Source organism: Lissotriton vulgaris, chromosome 1_2 (genome assembly GCF_964263255.1).
Source record: "Lissotriton vulgaris chromosome 1_2, aLisVul1.2, whole genome shotgun sequence".
In the NCBI taxonomy this organism is placed as follows: Eukaryota; Metazoa; Chordata; class Amphibia; order Caudata; family Salamandridae; genus Lissotriton; species Lissotriton vulgaris.
This window is the reverse complement of record NC_141686.1, coordinates 95,766,324-95,792,705: the sequence shown is the minus strand read 5'-3', so window position 1 is coordinate 95,792,705 and position 26,382 is coordinate 95,766,324. Positions and strand designations below refer to the sequence as shown.

Here is a 26,382-nt window from a genome sequence, read left to right as displayed (position 1 = left end):
CTTGGAGAAAAAGAAGGAGTACAAATGCCGATACAGGCCCAACCAGCGCAAGGGATACCAACAGATGGTAAAAACCACTGAATGGTCCCAAGGGAAAAACCAAGGCAAGTTGCAATATCAGGGCCGTAAAACGAACAGAGTTGAGGTGGTCACCAGCAACAGTCCTCCACCACGGCTAGATCGGGAGGGAAACCATGAGCAGTGGCTTCCTCTGGCGCGGTTGCGAACTCCAGTGGGAGGAAGTGCTTCCCATCATCTGGAAGAGTGGTGCAGCATCACAAAAGATCATTGGGTGCTCAATATACTGCACAATGGATACACACTACGTTTCCGTGTGCTTCCAAAGGACATTCCTCCAAAAAGATCTCGTCCTCACCAACTAAAGTTGCTACGACAGGAAGTGAAAAGCCTTCTACAAAAGCAAGCCATAGAAGAGGTTCCTTCCGCACAGTGGGGGAAGGGAGTCTACTCCAGGTACTTTCTGGTGCCCAAAAGAGATCAGGAGTACAAGTTCAGACCCATCCTGGATCTTCGCCTATTGAACAGAGTCATCATGAAGGATAGGTTTTGCATGTTGGCCCTTCATCAAATATGTCCACATCTGCAAATAGGGAATTGGATGTGTTCGGTGGACCTCCAAGATGCGTACTTCCACATACCCATTGGTCCACATCATCGCAAGTATCTGCGGTTTGTGGTCGGACACACACGCTATCAGTACAAGGTCTCACCCTTCGGGATCAAATCTGCCCCATGAGTCTTTACCAAGTGCATGGCAGTGGTGGCCGCCGCCCTACACAGAAGAGGTCTGTTTGTCTACCCTTACATGGACGATTGGCTTCTCAAAGGGCCATCTCCTCGACAAGTAAGGAGCGAATTCCAAGTTTGTCTGCAGCAGTTACACGATCTGGGCCTTCATGTCAACACGGAGAAGTCCGTGCAGCAGCCCACCCAGACGATCCACTATCTAGGATCGACTCTGGATACAAACAAAGGAAGAGAGTTTCCTTCGGAGGAGAGACTTTCTTTAATGCAGCAGACGTGCAGGATTCTACTTCAGACAGAACGTCCAGCAGTCCGACAAGTTGCATCTCTGCTGGAGTCAATGGCCTCTTGCTGATTTCTCATCCTCAATGCCAGGCTGAGAATGCAACCGTTGCAGCAAGATCTAGAAGACAAATGGGATCAAGCAACGGGTCGCTGGGAAGATCGGATCGTGCTCTCCCAAGCAGCAAAATCATCCATCAAGTGGTGGGCTCGGCCTCAGAATCTGTTGGTGGGAGTCCCTTTTCACCAGCCAGTTGCAGTGCAATCGTTGTAACGGATGCATCTCTACAGGGATGGGGGGCACACATGAGGTGCCTTCAAATGCAGGTCCGGTGGTCCACAAAGGAGCAGCCCTACCACATAAACATGTTGGAGCTACGACCAGTCCATCTTGCTCTGAAAGCTTTTCTGCCTGCGATCAAGTCCAACTCGGTCCTGATCCAAACAGACAACACGACCACCATGTTTTATCTAAACAAACAGGGTGGTACACCCTCTCGCCCTCTCTCCCTGGAGGCTCTAGCGATCTGGCACTGGCTACTGGTTTGAAACCTCTCCATAGTAGCAGTGCACCTTCCGGGAGAGCAAAATGTCAAAGCAGACTCACTCAGTCGACACTTCGAAGATCAGATAGACTGGGTGCTACACGACGAGGTGGTGGCAGATCTTTTCCATCATCGGGGTCGTCCATCAATAGATTTGTTTGCAGACGACAAAAACAAAAAATGCCATGCTTTCGCATCCAGATTCCACCGTCGAGGGACCAGGGGGAATGCGCTTTTGATGGATTGGTCAGGGACATTTGCCTACGTCTTTCCTCCCCTGCCTCTGATTCCGAAGGTGGTGTCCAAGCTCATCAGATCCAACATGAAGATGATTCTGATAGCTCCAGACTGGCCTCGGCAGTGGTGGTATCCGGACCTTCTTCAGCTGTCGGTGCTCCCACACAGGAGACTGCCTTACAGAGCGGACCTACTGGACAAGATGGGCGGGAGGATTCTCCATCCCAGCCTTCCCTCACTGAACTTGGCAGCATGGCTCCTGAGGTCCTACAATACGGACACTTGAAACTGCCGCAAGACTGCATGCACATTTTGAAAGAGGTACAGAGGCCCTCCACAAGAGCGTCATATGCGTTCAAGTGGAAGAGGTTCTTCCTATGGTGTGTAGAAAATCACTTTGACGCTACCAAGGGGCAGGAGGATGTCATTCTGCCTTACCTTCTATACCTAGCTAAAGTGGGTTTGAAATATGCCTCAATCAGGGTTCATTTGTCAGCCATTACGGCGTACAGAAAGTCACCCAGCCAACCTTTTTTTTTTTTCAAATGTAGGTGGTTAAGGACTTCTTACAGGGGTTGAAGAAAGTATATCCCCCTGTTCGAAACCCTTCTCCTCCATGGGAGTTGAATCTGATGCTGCTTAAATTAATCGGTCCCCCTTTTGAGCCCATTCACAAAGCCTCTTTACAGCACCGGACGTGGAAGGCCGCTTTTCTGGTAGCGATAACATCAGCGCACAGAGTGAGTGAAATCCAAGCGCTGTGTGCAAAAGAGCCTTATAACGTTTTTCACCACAACAGGGTAGTATTAAGGGCTCACCCTTCCTTTTTGCCAAAAGTTGTATCTGATTTTCATATTAATCAGTTAATCTCCCTACCGTCCTTTTTTTCCAAACCCCGCGACTCCTGCAGAGAGGTCGCTACATTCCTTGGGCCTCCGAAGAGTGCTTAAATTCTATCTGGAGGGTACCAAGGGAATATGAAAATCGGATCAATTGTTTTTTAATTATGGTGCCATGAGAACAGGCTCCTCAGCCTCTAAAAGATCCATTTCAAGATGGATAGTGTCCTGTATAAAATTGGCTTACCAGCTGGCTCTTAAACCCTTGTTGTTGTCTCCTAAAGCACACTCCACTAGGGGGAAAGCGGCCACAGTAGCTTTCTTGCATGATGTTCCAATGTCAGAGATTTGCAAGGTAGCAACCTAGAGATCGGTTCACACCTTCACAAGGCATTACTGTCTAGTATCCGATTCCAGGGCTGATACTCAAGTGGGCTAGGCCTCCTTGAGGTATCTCTTCGGATAGTGATCTATCTGTCCAGACTTGTTATCTAAGCTGATTGGTTCATTTACCGTTATGTTCCTTTGCCCGCAGGTGGATGAGGTGAGGCTCGCTATTCTATTCTAATACTTATGACTATTGATGAGGATCCCCTGGAAGAGAAGGATTAGTTACTTACCTGTAATCCTAGTTCTCTTCCAGGGGTATCCTCATCAAAGTCATAAGGAACCCTCCCACCTCCCCGGGCAAACGATTCTGGTATTTTAAGGATATTATTAACTCTTTGTGCCATGGCTTTTTGAGTCACCGCAAAGAACAACTGACCTAACTGTCACCCCTGAGGCATGATGGGAAGCTGGGGGTCATGACTGCCTTAAAGGCCAGTTTATCTCTATGTTGCTATGCGTTAGCTTTTCAGTCTTTTTAGACTGTGTTTTTTGCAATGCAGCCTGGGAGCTGTATATGCTTCAGTCCTATGTGAGCGATTTCTACTGACTGCTGAGCATTAAAACAGTTTCAAAACATGTTAGCTGTTCTCTCCCGTTTCTTATGCTTGTTTCATGATATAATGGGGAGTTCCGACAGCATTATACAGCTCTGGTGTTGATAAGGTTGCAATTGCTTATTTTTATATGTATATATATGTGTATATATATTTATATGGAGATACATATATGTGGGGCACATATATGAATGTGTTTCCGGGGTCCCGCGCATGGGCGGGAATATTCTAGTCCTCATGACTTTGATGAGGATACCCCTGGAAGAGAGCTAGGATTACAGGTAAGTAACTAATCCATATCTGCGGTATAATTTTATAAGTGTATCAAAAATGAGCTTTCAGAATTGAACTAATTTTTAGTGAGCCAAATCTGCTTAATTGCGTACAAAAACTAATTCCATAGATCTTTTGGGAGCAATTGGTTCAAATTTTGATGCAGAAAAGGCATGATCATATCACACTGCCATAAGATTTAATTTCGCCAGAAGAGACGTAATGAATTCTCTGCTGATCAGTGGCAGATTAATTAACTAGCCTATCCCATATCCAGGATACTAGCCATTTTCCTGCAGAACACTAGCCCTGTAAAAAGGTAGAGTTTGAAAGACTTTCTTGGCTGGTACGTTTGTGAATAGGTTAAATCACTTCTAGGTGATCTCCTAGCATGTACTTTGATCGTTCCCTCCCACCCTGTTAACCTAATGACACCTTTTGTTGCAGTCCACTTATAATTGCTCCCAATCCATCTCTTCTTTGTACAGTTGCCTTGCGCTGCTGCTGCTTTCCTCAGTCAAAGCTTCTTGTTATTGTCAGAACCACCACAGATACATCTAACTGCCCTACATTGCTGTTGATGTAGACTTTGTTCCTAGGCTTTTAGCAATGTATAATCATGAAGCCAATATATCTATTACAAATTTCCTCTTGTGCAGCAGTTTCCGATTATCTCACACCCAGTCAATAGCCAACATGCAAAGTCCTACAACTCCTAATGGGTCTTCCCACTCATAACAATGTAAGAGCTAATAGCATGCTTTGTGTCAATGCCCTTTAAACTTTGGCAAAGAAGTGAAGTTGCTGCAACATTATCTGGCAGGCCAAATCTTCTCTTAAACTAACAATGTATAAACTTACAATGTGCCACACACTGGTTAGTGAGAAACAAAAAAACACAATATCATTCTTCAGGTTCCTCACAATGCACAAATATTATTCTTTTACAATAGAGCTGAAAAATTACAAGGTAATATCATTTTTAGGTCTCGCTTGCAAGAGACACTGTCTTGAATAAGGGCTTGGAGCCTGCCCACTGTTTAGCATTTTTGAGATTCATTATCCCTCTCATTTGCGGGCTTCTAATTGGGCAGCGCAAACCTTCTTCACTTCCTTTTCTTTCTGCAGGAGCCCCGACAGTGTACGGATTGCTTCCGATTTATTAAGATCCTTCCGCTGCTGGCGCTGTGATTGGGATACTATTTTTTAAAGTTTCTTTCTTCTCACCCGCTCCTCTGTGTTGCTTCTTCCCTTTCCACCCGCCCATGATCCTTTTTTCTCCCGCACACGTTGCTTCTTATTCTGACCTTCATCCTTCCAATCCCAGCCGCTTCTTTTCTCTCAAACACCCCATCAGTGTTGCTTCTTATCCCGTCTTCCTGTCCCCATTTGTATTTCTTCTTCTTCTCCCACCTGCACAGTCCCTGTTTCTTTTTCCCTTTCACCTGCCTGACACAGTTTCTTCTCTACCTACCACCCACCCTGTCAGTTTCCTCCCCCCACCCAACCCACAGGAGGGAAGAACAAAAAGCACTATAGTGAGGCAAGCACTGGCCGCTTCATATTGCTTTTTTTCAACCCTGCTCTCCACCAACACCTACCCTCTTGTTTGTTCTCCACCCCCACCCGATTAACAAAGCCAATAGATCACCTATAGGCGGAACCTATTGGCTCTCCCAGCGCTTATTTTCTCAGTATCATTAAGTGGAGTGCTGCTTGCACTACCTACATGACAGCTGCAAATGGGGCAATATGTAAATGCAACTCACTGGCACCAAGTAAAATAATATATACTGTGTACCTCGGGGCATCAAACTGCTTTTTGCTACATCCACTGGGAAGAAACAGAAAGAAATAGATCAATGTAAAATACATTTACAGTGGCGGATCCTTGGCAGTCAAGTTGTTCTTAATTACATGGCACAGGAGCGAGAGAGCGGTAAGGTAGCAGGGCTTAGAAGTAGTTGGGAAGGTGAGCCCGTCCTCAGCAGCAGCACAGAGACTTTGAGCCTCATCTCAAATATGGCAGCAGGTCGGTCAGTCTGCTGGGGTAGCAGAGGGCTGTACGCCACTGCCCTGACGGAAAGTTGGTCTTCACGTCCTCAGTAGACCTGCTGTAACGGTGGCACTGCTGAGGGCACTAATACTCTACTTAGGAAGGTGTCATACTTAATGCACTTGTTCAGCAGAGTTGTTTGCTCTTCAAAAACAAACTGTCAAATAGGAAGTTTGTTATTTAAAAAAACAAAAGAGAAATTAACCTAACATGCTAAAGAGTTTCTTCCAGCTTTGCGGGTTATTTATTTGGTTTCATGTTTGGGACCGCCAGGCTTTCAATGGCTGTCCCAACAGCAAACAAGTAATTTCCTAAAAAATATGTTTAACTTTACAGTATTTATGTGCATTTTATATAGCACAGAGATTGTCCTTTTGTAAAGCGCTCTTATGTACGTGGACCAATATACAATTAAAGATTACACTCATAACGAACAAACAATAAGCATCAACGCACACAATGGAAGGGGGGCGTGGCTTGGATGCCGAGGAGGTAGGCAGCGTGAGCTCGGAGCTCCGCGCCCGATCCTGAAAAATATCCTGAATATCTGGTCGGACCCCGACGAAACTGATATAATCCGATACTGGAAGGTGCCACGGAGGGTCCGACGCCGACGGCGGTCGACTCGAGACCGTTCCCAGCCCGGTATTTGAATCTGAAAGTTGGACCCAGGCGTGAAGTCATCGAGCTAAGATGGCGGCGGTGGCATGAAGAACGGAGACGATGGAGTCGCAGGCCCGGAGCCACTTTAAGGGCTGCTACTCTTCTCCGATAAGAGGTGTAGGCGGCTGCATCTGGCCTCTCTCGGGGTTCTGGAGCGGACCTTTCGCGCGCCACCGGCTGTGGATGGGAGCCGAACCCTTGGTAGTGGCGGCGACAACGTGGCGACAACCCAGTGACGATGACCCCGGATCTCTGAGCACGACTGGCGCCAGACGGCTTAACGGTCCGTCGGAAACCCTGATCCCGAGAGGCGGCTTTGGCCCCAGAGTGGTGCTCAAGGCGTGGAACGCAGCTGGCCTTTCCCACTACTGCTACAGGGGGACTTTCCTAGGGGCGAGGCCCTGCGAAGTGCGGAGCGGGTGCAGAGGCAGCTTTGGAGGCCACCACTCGTTCCAGCCCAGATGGGGAAGCCGAAAGGGAAGGGGGATGGTGCGACCGACACCGAAGCCACAGAAGGAGCGGATCGAGACCAGTCGGCGCTGCAGCGTATGCAGGACCGTATCCTGGAGGCCATCGCCACCACAAAGGACGCCTTGCAGCAGGACATAGCCCAGGTGGCGACGGGCTTGGGACTCCTGAAAGCTGACCACGATAAGCTCAAGGACAGGGTGAAGTCCGTGGAAATCACGGTTCAGGAATTGGCCCCAAGCCATGCAGCGGTGAAAGCGCAGATGGCGGATGTGATGGATCGATTGAAGGTGCTGGAACGGAGGGCCGAGGACGCGGAAAACCGGAATAGGCGCAACAACGTACGCCTCGTAGGCCTGCCGGAAAAAATCGAAGGAGATGATATGGTGGGCTATCTCGACAACTGGTTACGAACTGAGGTGGCACCAGAGGGATTGTCCCCCTTCTTCTCCCTTGAGCGAGCGCATAGGGATCCAGCGCGTCCGCCGGCCCCGGGCCTTCCGCCTCGCCCAGTGGTGTTCAAGTTGCTCCATTACAGGGACAGAGACTGCTTACTGCAGAGAGCGAGGGAGGCAGGACCCTTTCAAGTGGACAACAACAGGGTCACTATGTTCCCAGACTATACGTTTGAGACGCAGAAGCTCAGGGCTAATTTCCTGTCCCTTAAGCGGGAGCTCCGTGATGAAGGCATCAAGTACTCCCTGCTCTTCCCGGCGAAGCTGAGTGTGGTGGTGGATGAACAGACACTCTTTTTTACGTCCTCGGCGGACGCCTGGGCCTGGTGGGACATTTACAAAGCGGGAACAGATGGCGCCAAGGCCAGGGAGGAGGAGGCTAAGGTGACACAACCGATCAGGAAATCTCAACGGATCAGGAAGAACCGCAGGAGGACCGGCAGGCCTTCGGTGTCGCAGATGGAGACGGAGAGGCAGGCGGCCCTACAGGCAGTGGCGAACTTATCCAAAAATACCAGGAGCCAGTCCGGGAAGGGCACGGAATCGGAGGACCCGGGCACGGGCTCAGAGACGGGACTCTCGGAATTTGGTGGAGCCCGAGGCCCTATCGTGACGCCGCAGACTTCGGAGGAGATCCTTGGGGTGTGTTAACCTGGACTAGTGGAGCGGACTCGCTGGTTGGACACCGGGGCGTTGGGCCCGTGGCAGCGGAACACTGTTACATGAGGTTTCGGGGCGCTATGATGTGGGGATTGTGGGGTGGAGTATGCGGGACTGATTTGCTTTCACGAACCTTTCGCATCGATCCGCGCCCTACTGGCCCTTAAGGTCATCGCAGTGGAGACTGCGAACATTACTGCCTTTCTTTGAGGGGTGGTCGGGAGTGTTGGTTTGGATGGGGGTACTTCCATTTGCGGGGGGCCTGTCCTGGGGGGGTGGGAATTGAGAGCAGTTGGGGTTGCTCTGGGTGTTGTTGTTGGAGGGGGGGTTTGGCTTCCTGTTTGGAGAGGGTGGGGGGGTCAGTCCGTGGTCGAGGAAAGTGCAAGGTCAATGATTTCTATTGTTCGGTCTGGATGGGCGAAGGGGAATGGCTAGTACCGGGGCATTGAAATGTGTGTCCTGGAATGTGCGGGGTATGCAGTCCATGACACGTAGGCATAAAGTTCAGGCATACCTCAAGCGTAGGGGGGTGCACATAGCGTTCCTGCAAGAAACACATCTTAATAAGCAAGAAGGGATTGAGCTACAGAGGCGATGGAGGGGACAGCTGTTCAATACGACGTTCTCAGCTTTTGCAAGGGGGGCGCTAATTTGGATACGAGCGGGGGTTCCCTTCCAGGTTACTAAAACATTGGTGGACCCTGAGGGCAGATATGTGGCGGTGGAGGGGAGGCTAAGAGGCAGGGTAGTGTCTCTCTGCAGTGTGTACGCTCCCAATGTGGATCTGCCTGCATTTTTGTCCGTACTCTCGGGTAAACTGGCGAGCTATTTGGCGGGGCCGGTGCTCCTGGGGGGGGATTTCAATTCGGTTGAGGATGTGGTTTTGGATAGGTCCCATCCCCCACTGCGCGCATCCCTAGCGCATAGGGTGGCCAAGCGCAGGCTGGAGTGGCAGGAGAGTTGGGCCCTCACGGATGCATGGAGGGCGTTACACCCCACTACTAGGGACTACTCCTTTCACTCGCAGTTGCATGATCTACATGTTAGGCTGGACGCGTTTCTGTGTTCATCATCTGTACTTTCTGCGGTGGGGGGGGCGGAATATTTGGCCCGGACGATGTCGGACCACAACCCTTTGTTGTTATCCCTGAACTGGATGGTGGCCGTTAACTGCGTACCAACATGGCGCCTGCAACCTGATACCCTGGATGACTTGTTGTTCAGGGAGGCCCTTGGAGACTGTATAGAGTGTTATTTTGAGGAGAACAGTGGCTCGGCCTCCACGAGGGCGGTGGAGTGGGATGCGTTTAAGGTGGTGGTGCGAGGGCACTGTATTGGACACACGGCTGGGGCTCGCAAGACTTTGATCGATGATTTGGATAAGGCTGAGACGCGGTTGAGGGATCTGGAGAAGGGTCGCCCGAATCACCCTGAGTTGCAGGAGGGGCTTAGTGGGGCCAGGGAGGGGCTGGCAGTGGAACTGGAACGGCTGCGCAGCTTTGATCATAAAGCGTACATGACGAGGGCGCATGCGGAAGGCGAAAAGGCGGGGTCTATGCTGGCGTGGCTTGCTAACCCAGTCAGGAGGGGTATGCCGATCATGATGATCCAGGAGACAGGGGAGGAGCCCTGCCATACCCAACCCGGGATACTGAATAAGTTTCGGGCGTATTATGAGGGTCTCTATGAGAGTGGAGAAACAGGGGGGATGGATGAGCTGGGCGATTTCTTGGACGGTTTACAACTGCCGAGGGTGGAAGACTCAGAGGCAGAGGAGCTGGGTCGGCCCATTACGATCGGGGAGATAGGGTGTGCAGTAAAACAAATGGCCAGGAATAAGACCCCGGGTCTCGACGGACTCCCGATCGAGTTCTATAGTAAATATCTGGAGTACCTTGCTCCCCGGTTGCGAGAAGTCTACAACGAGGCACAATCGAGGGGTCGGCTCCCGGGCTCCATGTGTGAAGCCATCATGATCCCGCTCTTAAAACCGGGCAGAGAGGGAGCGGCTTTATCCTCCTACCGTCCGTTGTCCATGCTGACAACGGACTACAAGATCCTGAGTAAAATTCTTGCCAACAGGCTGCTAGTGCACATGACTGACCTTGTTCATAAGGACCAGTGCGGCTTCATCCCGACGCGCAACACCGCCCACAATATCCGAAGGCTTACGAGATTGATGGGAGCAGACTGGCCGGGCGCCGTCTCTCCATTTGTTCTCTCAATTGACATAGAGAAGGCCTTCGACAGTCTTGAATGGGGGTACTTGTATGAGGTGATGCGGCGCTTCGGGCTGGGGGATGGATACATAAACTGGACCAAGGTCCTGTACACTGACGCGGTAGCGAGAGTCCGGGTGGGCACTCTGGTCTCGAGGCAATACCCTGTCCGGCGAGGCACTAGGCAGGGGTGCTCCCTATCTCCTCTCTTGTTTGCCCTGGCGATGGAACCTTTCGCTGTGGAGGCCAGGTCGGGCCGCCACTATGCCGGATTATCGTATAGGGGCAGGCCACATCTCATTTCTTTATACGCAGATGATCTGCTGATGTTTTTGGCTAACGCGGGCCCAGAGCTTTTGGGGGCAAGACGGCTGTTGGAGCGGTTCGGCCGGTTATCAGGCCTGAGGGTCAACTGGCCTAAGTCCTGCTTATTCCCCCTGCGATCAGGAGAACCGTGCCCACTCACGGCGCAGGAACTCCGATGGGAGCCGCGCTGTCTGCATTATCTGGGAGTTTATATCTATCACACTCCGGCGGATCTGCTGGAAGGTAACATCACCCGATGTATTAATGCTCTGCGAGGGAGCATGGATTTCTGGTCTACACTGCCGCTATCCCTGGCTGGTCGGATCTCCCTGCTTAAGATGGTGGCCCTGCCCAGGCTGTTGTATTATTTTAGGACGCTCCCGGTGTGGATCCCGAGCTCTATTTTTCGGCGCCTTAGATCTCTGGTCATAGCGTTCTTATGGGGCACGGGGAGGAGGCGCATAGCGCTGGACACTCTGCTACGCCCCAAGGATGAAGGAGGATTGGCGGTGCCTGATTTTGAAGGGTATTATCTGGCGGCGCAGCTGCAGGTCTTCACTCAGGAGGTCGCGAGAGTGTATAGAGGCCCTGAGGAAGCGAGAGCAGAAGGTACCCCGCGACACGTTCTGGCGTACATCACACTGCACCAGAAGCTCCTGGTTGGGGACCTGACGGTTGAGGAGCAGACGTTCCGACTCTGCTGGAACCGGGCGCGTAAGCGAGCGGGGGTCCGCCTTATGTACGCTCCTGAAATCCCGTTGGGGATGGTTACGGCCCTCCCTCACGGAGGGGACTGGTCGCGCTTGCTGGGGTGGGAGGAGGCGGGGATACACATGCTGGGCGACTTATATGAGGATGGGGTACTGCTGCCGTTTCGGGAATTGCAGGAGCGGTTCGACCTGCCGAGGGGCGACTACTTGTTGCACGCGGCAGTCACGGGCGCCATGCAGGCTCACTGGGGGGAAGGATTGCAGGAACCGGGCGCCTCTATGGCATGTCAATACACGATGATGGCAGCAGGGACCTTTAAGGCCGTTGTACTCCAGGATGCTGCGGGAGGCCCTACAGCCTCTGGCGGTTCTGAAGGCCAAATGGGAGCTGGACCTCCAATTGGAGATCCCTGATACGACCTGGAGCCAGTTGCTGAGGCGAGTACGGAAAAGCTCGAGGAACGCCAGGTTTCAGTTAATCCATTTCTACATCATTCACAGGGCATACCTCACGCCGGGGAAAATACGACAATATTTTGGGGTGGAACAAGCTGCTTGCCCCAGGTGCAATACAGTTGGGGCGGACTTGGGTCACATGTTATGGGATTGCCCCTCCCTGGGGGACTACTGGCAGGAAATTGGGAGGGCCCTCAACAGTGCAACAGACAGGGACATTCAGTACACGAAAGCAGTGGGGGTCCTCCATTGGTTTCCACACACGCCTAGAAATAAGACTACCAGCAAATTTATAGACTTAGGGCTAATTCTGGCTAAGCGGGAGATAACGAGAAATTGGAAATCGAGAACAGGGCCCACATATAAAAGATGGTATGGGGAATGCCTGCGGTGGGCGGCGTGTGAGAGCACCTTGAGGTACCAGGTGGCCTGGAGAACAAATGATGAGAAGACTATGGAGAGGGCGACTGCGTGGGAAATGATGGTGCAGGCGCTCCGAGAAACAGCTGACGAGGAGCGGGAGGACGTGGAGGAGCTGGATATGGCTAACCCTGTCACCTTACCGGGGGACACACCTTAGTGAATGTATGTACTTCCTACGCCACAACAGACGTTCTTATGACAGTGATTTAGCACAGCGCGACCACGGGGGGGGGAAGGAAGCTGGAATTGGCGGGCTGTTGGGGATCGAAATTATGGGATGGGGGAGGGGTGAAAATCACAAAAGCAACCCAGCATTACTTTGGTACTACTAATGTCGGGCAATGTAAGGTATTACAAGGACTACTAATGGACAGAGGCCGAGCTGCGCCTAAGGAGGGGGCGGGCCTCTCGGGATGGAGAACAATGGACAATGTCATTTCTTGTTTTAGGTGGACTTATAATTTTGGTTCTAATGTCTGTACAATTATATTGGTGATGCAATAAAAATGATGTTAAAAAAAAAAAAAATCAACGCACACAATGGAATTAAATTAATCAATGAATGAATCCTAGTGCTAGAAGAGAGTCCCAGCGATATAGGCCTTAGCAGAAATAACATTCAATTAGATAAAGGCATGAAGTATTGTGAGGGTTGGAAGAAGAGATATTCACTTCTGGAGAAGGCCAGAAGGCCAAGTAGGTACAGTAGAGCCAAGGAATGCTATCTCTCTGCAACAGTGAAGTCAACCAGACACCGGAAAGGAAAAGGATCTACAGAGATAGAAAAATGAAAGTATTGTAATTGCCTTTATAAAGCGCTTACTACCCCTGACGAGGCGTCAAAGTGCTTTTTCGGAGAGTAGCATGCTACTACGGAACCCAGAAAGGATTAGTGTTGAATTAGTATAGTGAGACCCTCTTAAGTTTCTGCGGTTTACATGTTGGACATATCTGACGTTCATCTAGTCCTCACAAATAGTCCTAACGATAGACACGTCTAATGGTATGTGACCCATCCAAATTTAATGTTCTTGTCATTAATTAAAGAATAAAATCAGCCAACTTTCAGCCACTATAAGACACTCTGGAGTGTTAGGGAGAGGGGGCAAAAACAGGCAAGTTATATGCAAGCATGGTATTACATATAGGCATAATACATGATAAAGAAGTCTGTAATGTGCTGTTTTGTTAAAGATAAAGGATGAAGATCCTTCAATGTGCGTCACTCACAATGGGTTAAGAACAGTATATAATTATTCAAAGGAAGGTAACGACAAATGGAAACTCTGATGAAGGTAACAGTAAGTAAGAGCTGACACATTCTTTAGTAAAAGAGGGATGGAAAAGGTGGGTGTCAAGTTGTACTAAATTTCAATCAATCAGACACAGACTTTGAAGTGACTTCTATAATGAAGAGCCCTGGATAAGGTGATATCTTCTGCTATACTGCCCTATCTATAGGGCGGATTGCTAGGAGCGTCAAAGCAATCGACCCCAAGAGCCTTAGTAGTTGGCAATTGGTAGACCTTCACTTGGTAGTTAAGAGTAAAGCCATATAATGACTTGTAAACTGGACATATGATAGTGAATTGTGCTCTCATTTTAATAAGGGGTCAGTGTAAAATTACAGCGCAATTGAGGTATGAGCAAATCGAAATGTTCAAATCACGATTTAAAACTCTTTGAAGTTTTGAATTGTCCGTTTTTTTCACAGACCCTTGTATAATCTAGCAGAGGAAAAAAAATCTACTGCAAACACTAATGATGTCTTGTGCCAGAGGTAAATCAAGTGGGACGACAATCATATCCAGTTGAAAAATTTCGATCTGCACGATGAGAATAGTAAGATGCAATTAGTTCAAAATACACCTGTCAATGCACAGTAACCGCAACGTTGTAATGAAGAGATAGAATAAACATGCACCAAAAAGAAAGAGCAAGAGGAAGACAGAATTAAACTTTTAGTACAGACTTGTAGCGCAAGGTTCAGTGTTTTGTGACCCACGGTAGCCAATACTGGTAGGGATTATAAGGCGAGCAGCTGGGAGGGGCTATTGAAAAGATTGCATGGGGGCGGGGGTGTAAGGCATGGCCCCGCAACATAGGGGCCCCAAGGCTTCAGCATCCTAGGAGGGAGGGAGTGGGAGGGTGGGGCGCTACGCGCCCTCTAAGTCTGATGTTGGCACAGAACACATTTTGTGAAAGCCTGTCCACACATTTAATTTGTGCCGGTGTAAACCGGCAGCACTTATTTTGATGCCTCAGAACTTCTCATGCAGTCCCGAGGAGTGTGTGAAGACTGGGTACAAGAGGCCAGTGGAGCAGTAGGAGTGCCAAACTGCTGGAGGTTAGTCACACAAATTACCGCAATTAAAGGTCTGTCTTGATCTATGCCCCAAAAAACATAGGAGTGCGTTAGCCAGAGGTCACCGTTTTTACAGGTAGCGATATAGCCACAGTTACTAACCTGATCTTCTTGTCCCCCATGATTGCAGCAAGCTTCTATGTAGAGATTTTCACCGTGTCCTCTTTGACCGAAGCACAAATGTGTCCTGCAGGCTTGGTATCTCCTCCAAACAACTAAGGGGCAGAAGAACAGATCATTAAGCAACTTCCTTGTAAACACAAGAATTGTCTGTGGTTGTGAATTTACATATCCATACAAGGTGCAAATGTAAGTAATGATATGGTCACATTTATAAACAAATGAAATGAGGTATTGCAATGTAGCCTTAACTTCGCACCATCATCTTCACAAAAAAACATGAAGCGCAAAGAAGCACAGTGTACCATAAACTACAGCCGAAGTAAACCTACTTCAAATTAAAACTACAGTGAGCTTCTAAACATCCTTGTATGTAAGGTTATGTGAGTGATCAAACGACCAGTATCTGCCTAGTGTGTGTAAATGACTAAACATGCATGTAATACAGGTATCAGATGCAAAGCTTGCCTTGGGAGACCCCACTGTTAATGCATGGAGCCATCGTTCCAAGCAGAGGCTAAATAAAGAGTGAGCAGACCATCAAACCCTGCGGCTGACTGATTACAAGGGACACTTACATAACAAAAGGTGGCACCCAGCACTGAAGCACCGATCTGGCGAGATTCAAGCCGCTTTTAAACTCAGTGTCATTCTCTATCAAAGTACCAGTCTGGAAGACAACATATGCCCCAACCCTACTCTCGCCGAGGCTGCTGAGGAAGGTGCCTTCGGTATGACAATGTAGACAGACAAGACCCGAATGCCATTCTTTACTGACCGTAAAGCAAGAGAACCACTTTTAAACAAATTCAAACTATTCAAAAATAGAGATGGTTCTACAACTAATACGTCCTTCTACTGTGTTAGAGGCTTGTCACATCTTCTGTGACTGGGGTCTATGGGAGATACTTGAGTCGATGCTGTTCACAGCACCAACCACTTACGGGTTTGAGCAAGATCTATGGCTGGCACTGAAACTGTAAGATTCCTAAAAGAGAACTCCCACCACCCGAGTAGGCCGCAAGTAGGGGCTGACAACCTTTTTAACAAGAGACCGAACCTCTACGCCCCTGTGTATTACTCTGCTCTAGTACCCTGTGCTTTTCTACAGGTGATCAAACAAAACGTGAACTTGAACTCTCAGGCGAAACATGTCTGTTTGTTCATCGTGACCACCGAAGCCAGCCAATAAGTTAGATGAAAGCCGCTCTCCATTCCTGACCTCATCTGACCCTGCACCACCAGCTCTACTGGTTGCAACTTGTTTTCTCGCCCAAGGGCTGCTTGTTTGCTGATAATTTTCAATGAATTGCTCGTCATTCTATCAACCATGCTGACCTTCTACGTCCTTTATTTCGGACATGACTGATGTACCTGACATCAGAAGCTCACCTGACCGGTTCAAGTGGTGTAACGCACTGTGCCCAGGGGCACTATGTCCTGAATGAAAGTTGGCATCTACTTCTTCCTACATCTTCATCTGATGTCAGCTGCCTCTTTTCAAAAGCAATTTATCTTAACTGTGGTGCCTTGAGTAATATATACTCAGTGCCGCACCTAAACGGCACCAGATAAATAAAATACATTTTTTAAATTCGTTTTAAGTATTTCTATATTGTGGATCTAATCACAATGGCAGCAGAGTGCTTTAGGGATAACTAAAACAGAGAGAGCTACTACATAGATAAGGTGAAATAAAACACAAAAGAAACAAAGGTAAGTACATTCTGAATATGTGAGTTTTTATTTCCTTTCAGAAGGGAGGAGATCCACATTCTCTCTACCTTCATCAGGACAGGAGTTCTATAATCGGGGAGCCAGCAAGAGTAACATTGTTTAAAGTCTTCTCGCTTCAGGGTGATCCCCAGAGCACCTCGAGTTGTAGTTTGACATTTACGTAGGATGGCAGGCGGTGTGGATTACTTCATTAAGTATAGCAGCTATCTTGAACTCAATTTTTAATTCCCGATGCGAACAATGGAGATATATTATGGGGGGAAAGAAATTGGCCGATTTTGTGCCTCGTATCCCCAAACACAGGACTGCTTGTAGGATGGGAACAACATCGATTAAGGGAGGCCCAATAACGCATTTCTTCCATCAAGAAGGGTTAGAACAAGGGACGGCATTGATAAACTGAAGTCTAAGTAAGAAATCTGGATAGAGTTCATAGGAGGGAAAACTTGTCCGTTTGGCGATATGAATCTGTTAGATTAAGACTTTGTTGTAGGTACACATGAGGGGGGGGGGGGGGGGGGGGAAGAGAGAGAGAGAGAGAGAGAGAGAGAGAGAGAGAGAGAGAGAGAGAGAGAGAGAGAGAGAGAGAGAGAGAGAGAGAGAGAGAGAGAGAGAGAGAGAGAGAGAGAGAGAGAGAGAGAGAGAGAGACAATATATGGCGAGGGAATAGCTCTTCAAATAGAAAGCAGGTGCAACATGACCTATGTCCGATTACCTACATTATTCTCAATTTCTCCAAGTCTGGAATTTTTATTTATTTATTTGAAAAGTTTTACAAAGTGCAAACAAGACCCTTGCGGGTATCAGCGCTGTACACAGAGGCAGAAGCATGCATGAAGTCAGAACAGTTGAGGTCAACATTGTAAAAACAAGGAGTAGACAATCAAAGTCAGATACTGGGTAGAAGGCCCTACTAGTTCAGTTTCTCATATAGTGCAAAATATTTCCGGTAACATTCAGTAAAACAATCATATAGTGGCTCGTCACAGCATAGTAGAGTAAATGACAAATCTGTAATCGGCCCAAGTAGTATTCTACGATTATAGCTCCGAAAGTGCCCTAGAGTCAAATAACAGTTTACCATCCAATCAAAAATACATAGCGTCAGATAGGTTGGGATAAATATCAAATCTGTCAACAAGGCGACTTGTTTCAAATACAGCACAGAGACCATAACTCAAGTATTAGATGATGCTCTGACAATCCTGGAGGAAGGAGATGCATGCCTGTTGGCTATGCTGTACCTCACAGCAGAGTCTGACCCCTAGACTATCAATCATGTCTAAACATTGTCTATTGAACAACACGACCATTTCAGTCCTATTTCCTACTCCTATTTCCTTTCCTAAAGATCTCACTTTGGAAACTGAGATTCCTTCAAATCAACTATTCTCCTAGTTAAATGTAATGTTCTACAAGAAGTTGTACTCTCACTGCAGGAAAGTAGGATCTGCTTTCATGGCCACCCCTACTTTTTGATGGTGTCATTCTGTTTCCTGACTAGTCTGACTGGGATCCTGCTAATCAGGACCCCTGCTAATCAGGACCCCAGTCACTTTACTCTCTCCCTAAATTGGACCATGGAAAGTACTTTGGTACCTTGCCAATTGGCTACTGGTGTACCCTACTAAGTCCCTAGTATATGGTACTGAGGTACCCAGGGTATAGGTACACCAGGGTTCTCCCATGGGCTCCAGCATGTATTATGCCACTTGTGAGAGGCTACTCAAACTGTGACTACAGGCCTGCCAGTGTGTGTGAGCTGGTGCTAGCCCCACTCACAACATATATAAGTTTCATTATATCTGAGGTCACTACACTTAAAACCTACAAGTTACTCCTAAGGTAGGCCTTTCAATCCTGAAGGCAGGGTGCTTGGTTATAAGTGTGAAGGTGCCCTGCATGAGCAGGATAACCCCTACAAACCTAGGAGTCGATTCTCCAGGCTTTGTAAGTGCAGTCAGCCATTTTATACATATAGTGGACATCCAGTCAATTACGAGATGTCCAACTATGTATTGGCTGAACTAAAACCGGTCATGTTTGGTATCAAACATGTTAGAATCCTACCCCAACACGGTAACACCCATTCTAGTGTTGGATGTCAGATGCCAAGAACTGGGGGGCTCCCTTGGGGAGCCCAATGTACTCCTGGTACCAGCCTTTCGGGGTCTAACAGCAAGCTAGTGCTGCTGCCGACCACACACACAATTCTGCCCTCCTGCTGCTGAGCCAGGTTCGAGCAAGGGAAGGTAGGACAATAGGTTTCCTGTCACAGGGCGGTGTGACCACCCCCTGACATGACTTTGTGTATTTGGCGGTGGTGTGAGCGCTTGCCAGCGCCACCTGACTGCTTTGAAGGGCACATTTGGTGCCCTCCTTGCATACTCCAGTTGGAACCAGTTCAGGGAGCCGTTGGATCCCACTCTGGTGCGAAACTGGACAAAGGACATGGGTGTATCCTCCCTTTTGTCCAGCCCCTCCTCGGGAAGGGAACCCTGAATCGTCCCAACCCTTTCCTTTAGGTACTTTTTGTAGGAGAGTAGGGTCTGCAATCCTATGGTCACCCCCGATTTTTGCTTTTTGCTTCACTGGTTTACGACTTTCCCTGGCTGTGGGCCTGCTAATCAGACCCACAACCTAGCTGTTCTCTCTCTAAATTGACAAGCATGTACCTTAGGTGCACTTATCAATTGGTACTGGGCCACCTTATCAGTCCCTGTACAGCATACCTTAGGTATCCAGGGCATAGGTGTACCCAGGGCCTACCAGGGGCTGCAGCATGTATTATGCCACCCCTGGCTGGCCATCCAAATCTGACACAACTGGCTGCATGACAGCTGGGGCAAGGTGGTGTAATCACCCTTTGCTTTAGATATAGTATTCCTATATCTAACCCTAAAATGGACACATATATTCCTATCAGTCACTCCTATGGCAGGCCTTATCAATCCTGAAGGCAGAGTGCTTGGAATTATGTGAGATGGTGCTCTGGCATGAGCTGAGCCCGTTGGCACCTTGTGTAACGAAGTCCTAATAGCTGTTCCATGATAACGCTATACCATATACTCAAGTGCATTATGAACCTCGCGGTCAAATGCTAACTTTGGCATAGCATTATCAAAACATGTCGAGTAAGGTGTCATACGAATTGGAATACTAACCCCTCGCCAGTTCTGGCGACGGGGTTAGCATTCCACCCTTCTAGAGGGACGCAACATGTATGTAACTGTGAACCTTGGTTAAAGTTAACTCGAGCCTCAGCATCACAAAATGGATGCTGCCACCACAGACAAGTCTGACCTCCTGCTGCTGGGAGTCCTTCCAGAGAGGGAGGCTTAGACAAAGGGTTTCCTGCCTTGGGAGGTGCTAGCACGACCCCAGACAGGATTTTGTGTATTAGGTAGGACAGGGCTCAAAGGAATGAGACATGCCTGGGGCACACAAGGTGCCCTGTGCATACACCGGTCAGAACCAGTTCCTGGGGCACTCCAGCCCCAGAGCTGGCACAAGACCGGACAAAGGAAAGGGGGTGTAACCACCCACCTTCCTGGTCCCACCCAGAGGAGGGACCTAGTCGTAGTGCCGCCCCCTTTAGCCGGATAAAGGTAGGAGCTGGTCCCATTCCAAATCAGATTATCCTGAACAACTTCCCAAGAAGAAACTCTGGACTTCGACGTTCTGCTCCACAGAAGACTGAAGATATCTCCCTTGTGGGCAAGGAGTGTCCACCCTGCACCAGCAGGCACCGTCAGCGTACAGCGGCTTCCCTTTGTCGTCTTCCTGCAAGGATCCAGACTTCAGAGCCCGACGAGACCCGGATTCCCAGACCTCTCCGACCTCTACTCACATCTGCAGCACAGCTGAGACCCGTGGGTGCGACGAGACACGTGGGACCGGCCATCTTGGAAGAAGCAGCACTTCGCTCCAGCACGACTTCAGAGGCATCCTCGTCCAAGTGCTTTGGGGACTGAGAAGCCCCGACCCCGAGCAGCTCCTGCATCGAAGATCAGCCCTCCAGCATCCACGAGATCTGCGTGGGGCCCTTCAGCCTGTTTGCTGCTCGACGCGTTGTCTGGTCACTTGCCGGCTGGCTTGTGACCTCCTAGACGACGAACTCCGACAACTTTGCTGCTGGTCTGGTTGCTCCAGACTGGCCCTTGCTCCCTTCCAAAAGAGGAGCACCCCGGACCCTCCTGGTCCACTCCAGACGCCGTTTCAACTCACCGCGTGGGTTGCCTTTGCCATGGCCTGTTGAACCCGAATCCGGAGACGACACCGCCGACAGCGAGAGCCTGCCTGGGACAGCTCGTGCCTCCATCCTGGTCGTCGAAGACACCACTTGGTCCACGTGGCTGCAGAGACAAGCGTCCACCTTCACCTGATCGCGACGACGACATCTGGTTCCACTCCTGGTTCCACTCCAGTCACTGGCTAGTGACTTTGAACATTGTCCCCTCTGCTTTCAGGTTCTTCTCTTCACTGATCCACCCTTGGATCACACCGGACATCTTCCTCCTGACCGCCTGCAGCATCTTTTCCTCCAGGCTCCATAGACTTCAACGTCGGAACCCGACACGACTTGGCACCTATGCACCCGCAGCCTGTGGGTGAGGTAACATGAGCATTTCGGTGCTCAAGGGTAGCTTGACTCTCCTAGTGTCCAGTTCCACAGTCGTTTTAGTCCTATCTAGTCAGGGACGTCAGTACTCACCTTTTCTTCAAACTGTACTGTCCATAGACGATTGTACACATCTCGCGTGTGAGTTCACACTCTGCACACGCGCTTCGTGGACCTCCTATTACTTACCTCCAGTTAGTATAGTGTGGTCCCAGCGCTCCTACAGCCTCTGGACAGCTCCATTCCTTTGATTGACTTTCACATTCCACTTATTTAGTATATGGTTTGTGGCGCCCCTCAGGCGTTCTTGTAAATATTGTGCGAACTCGTATTTCCTTTCAAGTATTGTCATGTGCTTAGCCCTCTGACCTCATAAAGAGTTCAGAGGTGTATGTTAGTTAATAAATATCTGTTTATTTTCATAACAACCTGTGTGGTGTCCTTTCACTTGGTATTCAAGGGGTTATATGTGGTAAAACAGCTGGCTTCACATGCCATTCAGAGTTTAGCCTAAAGACTGCTTTTGTCCACGCTACTGGGATAGCTGGTCTATAAGGTTGACTTACAACCAATCACCATAAGGGTTGTTTGGACTGATACAAGGTGATCACTAGAACTAGTGAGCATCATATATCAGGCCAACTTCTCACATTGGTGTGCAGCGGTTGGGATTTGAGCTTGCTGTTGTTTTTACCAAATATAATCTTGAGATATCATTTGAAAGATCACATAAGGTACCATAGGTACATATAACGAAGCTTAGAAATACTCTGAGTTCTACTGAACCAGCTGTTGTAGTAGAAAGGGAGTAGCACACCCTGACTACAACTCTTAGCAAGGGATCAGTAGGTAAACCCATAGTGTAGGTAAGTGCACCACTTACACCTCACTAGAAAAGCATGTCTACCACAGGAGGGAACACAGAGGCTCCCCTTGTGGTTGATGACCTTCCACAGGTCACTTCCAGATATGCAGCCCTTAGCTTCCAGGAGATGAGACAATTGTGTACCTCCAGGAAACTAAAACAGGGTTCTAACCCTACCACTCCTTTTCTGATAGGTCTCTTAGAGACATATGATGCCAGAAGGGCTTCTAACACAGGCCCCTCTAATCCAGATGGGAACATGCCCCCCTTAGAGGGAACCCTTGGTGATCCTGACCTTAACCTCTTTGGAGCAGAAAGTGAAGAGGAGGAAGAGGAAGAATTATATGGGGACGAGGCAGACAAAGGTCCAGTAGTAGTCAGTAGGCTCACCAGGACCAACTTAAGCATCCATGAGAATGGAAATGGGGGACCCCTAGGACCACTCTCAAGCAGGCTTAACATTGGGAATAGACGAGTTAGGTCTCACTCCAGAGGCTCTAACTAATCTATTCATACCCATGTCTCTCAGGCATCTTCTCAGAGAGGGATGACATCCCCTCAAAGAAGAGAGCATGAAGCTAAGATGAGGGAAGTCAATCTGAGGATTGAGAGGGAAGAACTTGCCCTTGCCAAAGAAAGACTTGCCTTTGCCAGAGAGCAGAAATTGAGTGGGGCAGACCCCACTGGTGGCAGCATTATCCCTAAGGATAAAGACAGGAGTTTTGATACTAGACACCTGAGTTAAATAGTGGCCCCCTTTAAACAAGGGGATGACATCCACAAATGGATGACTGCTTTGGAGAGGGCCTGCACTGTCCAGTGCATCCCCCAAAGTCAGTGGGCAGCAAAACTGTGGCTCTCCTTTGAAGGTAAAGGTAGAGATAAGCTCCTCACTACTAGAGCTGAGGATGCTAACAATTACCAAGTCCTGAAGAATACACTGATTGATGGGGTTGGCTTAACAACTGAGCAGTACAGGTTGCTGTTCAGAGACACCCAGAAAATTCAGTCTCAGGATTGGGCTGACTTTGTTGATTGTGCCACTAAGGCTTTTGAAGGCTGGTTACTGGGAAGTAAAGTTACTGATTACACAGGATTATATAATCTAATTATGAGCGAACAAATCTTAAGTAATTGTCAGAATCAGTTGTTGCATCAGCACCTTATTGACTCAGATCTGACCTCTCCCCAAGAATTGGGAAAGAAGGCAGACAGATGGGTCAGGACAAGGGTCAAGCAGCAGAACCAGAACCAGGGTGGTGGCCAGAAGAAAGCAGACCAGAAGGGTAATGAGAATAAGCAAAATGACCAGAAGTCTTCAACAGGGCCCCAACAATCTAAGGAGGGTGGGTCCCAGAATTCCCAAAAGAAGAAGAATAATGGTCAGAAGAAACCATGGTGCCAATACTGTAAAAGTAATACTCACTGGTTTAGTGATTGCACCAAGAAAGGCCCACCTCCTACCACTACTGCCCCTAAGGCACCTGCAACCCCTAGTTCAGTTAGTAGTGGTAGTGTTCCCCCTAAGGCTATAGTGGGGTTGACATTGGTTTCTGAGGCAGGCTCTGACATAGTCAGAATACCTACCCAGGCTGTTCTTGTTTGTACTGGGGACATGGATTTGACCCCTACAATAAGTCCCAGTACTCTGGGCAAGTACAGGCAGACGCCTTTAATCAATGGAAAAATGGCTCAGGCCTATAGGGACACCTGCGCTAGTGTCACTATGGTGACACCAGCATTTGTGGACCCTGGACAGGTAATACTAGGTTCAGACTACCTAGTGACCAATGCTAGCAATGTCACTACCAACCATAGTATGGCACTTGTTAATTTCTCCTGGGGAGGGATAAATGGCCTCAAAAGGGTTGTTGTTAGTTCAGACCTCCCAGTGGACTGTCTTTTGGGCAATGATTTGGAAGCCTCCCTACGGTCAGATGTGGAGTGTAGGACTCATGTGGAGATGTTAGGTTTGTCAGCACATGTCCTTGCTGTGACTAGGTCACAGGCCAAGAAATGCCCAGCTGAACTAGTGCTGGATCCTGGAACAATGGACCAGACACTAACCAAGAGTGAGAACAGTAGGGTTAAGGCTGTGCCTCCCCCCCTACCTCAAGTAGAGGATCAGCCCTCACAGGAGGCTGACCTACAGGCCCCAGAAGGAACTGTCCTAGAGGGGGAGCTTGAACCTGAACAGGTTGAGTTCCTTGGGACAGGGGGACCTTCCAGGGCAGACTTGAGGCAGGCTCAATTAGACTGTTCATCTCTTGAACCCCTCAGACAGCAGGCTGCTGCTGAGGCTGCAGGGAATGCCACAGGTGCCCATAAAGTGTATTGGGATGATGGACTCCTTTACTCTGAGGCAAGAGACCCCAAGCCTGGTTCTACCAGGAGGCTGGTTATCCCCTTGTCTCTGAGAGGTTTCCTTCTCACCTTGGCCCATGAAATTCCTCTTGCAGGTCACTTAGGCCAGAACAAGACTTGGGACAGACTTGCCCCACACTTTCACTGGCCCCATATGTCTGAAGACACTAAAGAGTTTTGTCGCTCATGTGTCACCTGTCAAGCCAGTGGCAAATCAGGTGGCACAACAAAGGCCCCCCTTATACCACTACCTGTGGTGGGAGTACCCTTTGAAAGAGTGGGGATTGACATTGTTGGACCAATGGACCCCCCAACAGCATCTGGGCACAGGTTTATACTGGTGGTAGTGGATCATGCCACCAGGTATCCAGAAGCTATTCCCCTTAGGACCACTACAGCTCCTGTTGTGGCCAGGGCCCTACTTGGAGTTTTCTCCAGAGTGGGGTTTCCTAAGGAGGTTGTCTCTGACAGAGGTGCAAACTTCATGTCAGGATACTTGACTGCTATGTGGAAGGAGTGTGGAGTAAATTACAAATTTACCACACCCTATCATCCACAGTGCAATGGGCTTGTTGAGAGATTCAACAAGACCCTAAAAGGGATGATAAAAGGGTTACCTGAAAAGCTTATGCGAAGATGGGACATCCTTTTACCCTGCCTTCTGTTTGCTTACAGAGAGGTCCCACAGAAGAGGGTTGGTTACAGCCCTTTTGGGCTTCTGTTTGGGCATCCTGTAAGAGGACCCCTATGTCTTGTGAAGGAAGGATGGGAGTTACCTCTTAAAAAGCCTAAACAGGATATTGTGGACTATGTACTTGGTCTCCGCTCCAGGATGGCAGAGTACATGGAGAAGGCATCTAAAAACCTGGAGGCCAGCCAAGAACTCCAAAAAGCTTGGCATGACCAAAAGGCTGTCCTGACTGTGTATCACCCAGGACAGAAGGTGTGGGTGTTGGAGCCAGTGGCCCCAGCAGCAGCTCTCCAAGACAAGTGGTCTGGACCCCATACTATTATTGAACAAAAGGGAGAGGTCACCTACCTGGTGGACCTTGGAACTCCCAGGAGCCCTCACAGAGTACTTCATGTGACCAGGCTCAAGGCATGTGTCAACAGGGAGGACATGGGCTTGCTCATGGCCACAGATGAGGGACAGGAGGAAGAGAGTGACCCTCTCCCAGACCTGCTCACTCAGAACCCTGATGATGGGTCAGTGGATGGTGTAGTCTTTTCTGACAGCTTCATTGAGCATCAACAAGAGGATTGTAAACAGGTTCTTCAATCCTTCAGACAAATGTTCTCTCTGACGCCCAGTCAGACAAACTGGTGCACCCATGAAGTGGACACTGGTGACAGTCTGCCTATAAAGAGTAAAATCTACAGGCAACCTGACCACGTCAGGGACTGCATAAAACAAGAAGTACAAAAGTTGTTGGAATTGGGAGTCATTGAACCCTCAGAGAGCCCTTGGGCTAGTCCTGTAGTTCTAGTGCCAAAACCTCACACCCAGGATGGTAAGAGAGAGATGAGGTTTTGTGTAGACTACAGGGGTCTCAATGCTGTCACTAAGACAGATGCCTATCCAATACCAAGAGCAGATGAACTCATTGACAAATTGGCTTCTGCCAAGTTCTTGAGTACATTTGACCTGACAGCTGGTTATTGGCATTGAGTACGCGGCTGTATTTCCACTCTGCACACGGCCTCCATGTGGCCCCTGTGTACTTACCTTGGGTCCATAGCTCTTCCAAGTCTTCTGCGTCCAGTCTTGACCTTGGTCGCAGTTTGCATTCAGCTTTAGTAGTATATGGTTTGGTCTCCCCCTGGAGACCACGTGTATTTGTGCTACTTAACTGTTCTACTATTGAAGTAATGTGTGTATTGTGATTATTTCTCCGGGTAGGAGATATACCAATGTGTTAGTGAGAATTTATAATAAATAATGATTTTTATAACTACACTGTGCAGTTCTTTTTCGTTTAACCTACACTATATGATTAGTACTGGTAAAC

General features: G+C 48.8%; 1 protein-coding gene across 1 annotated transcript in view; it reads right to left on the bottom strand.

Annotated features, from left to right (window-relative positions):
• SLC25A18 (solute carrier family 25 member 18) overlaps positions 1-26,382 on the bottom strand; it is a 239,063-nt gene that overhangs the window by 139,283 nt on the left and 73,398 nt on the right. Inside the window, exon 2 of the mRNA XM_086952896.1 lies at positions 14,769-14,881. Within this exon, the coding sequence (XP_086809022.1) occupies positions 14,769-14,788 (20 nt within the window). The 5' untranslated portion in view covers positions 14,789-14,881. The remainder of the gene's footprint in view (positions 1-14,768; positions 14,882-26,382) is intronic.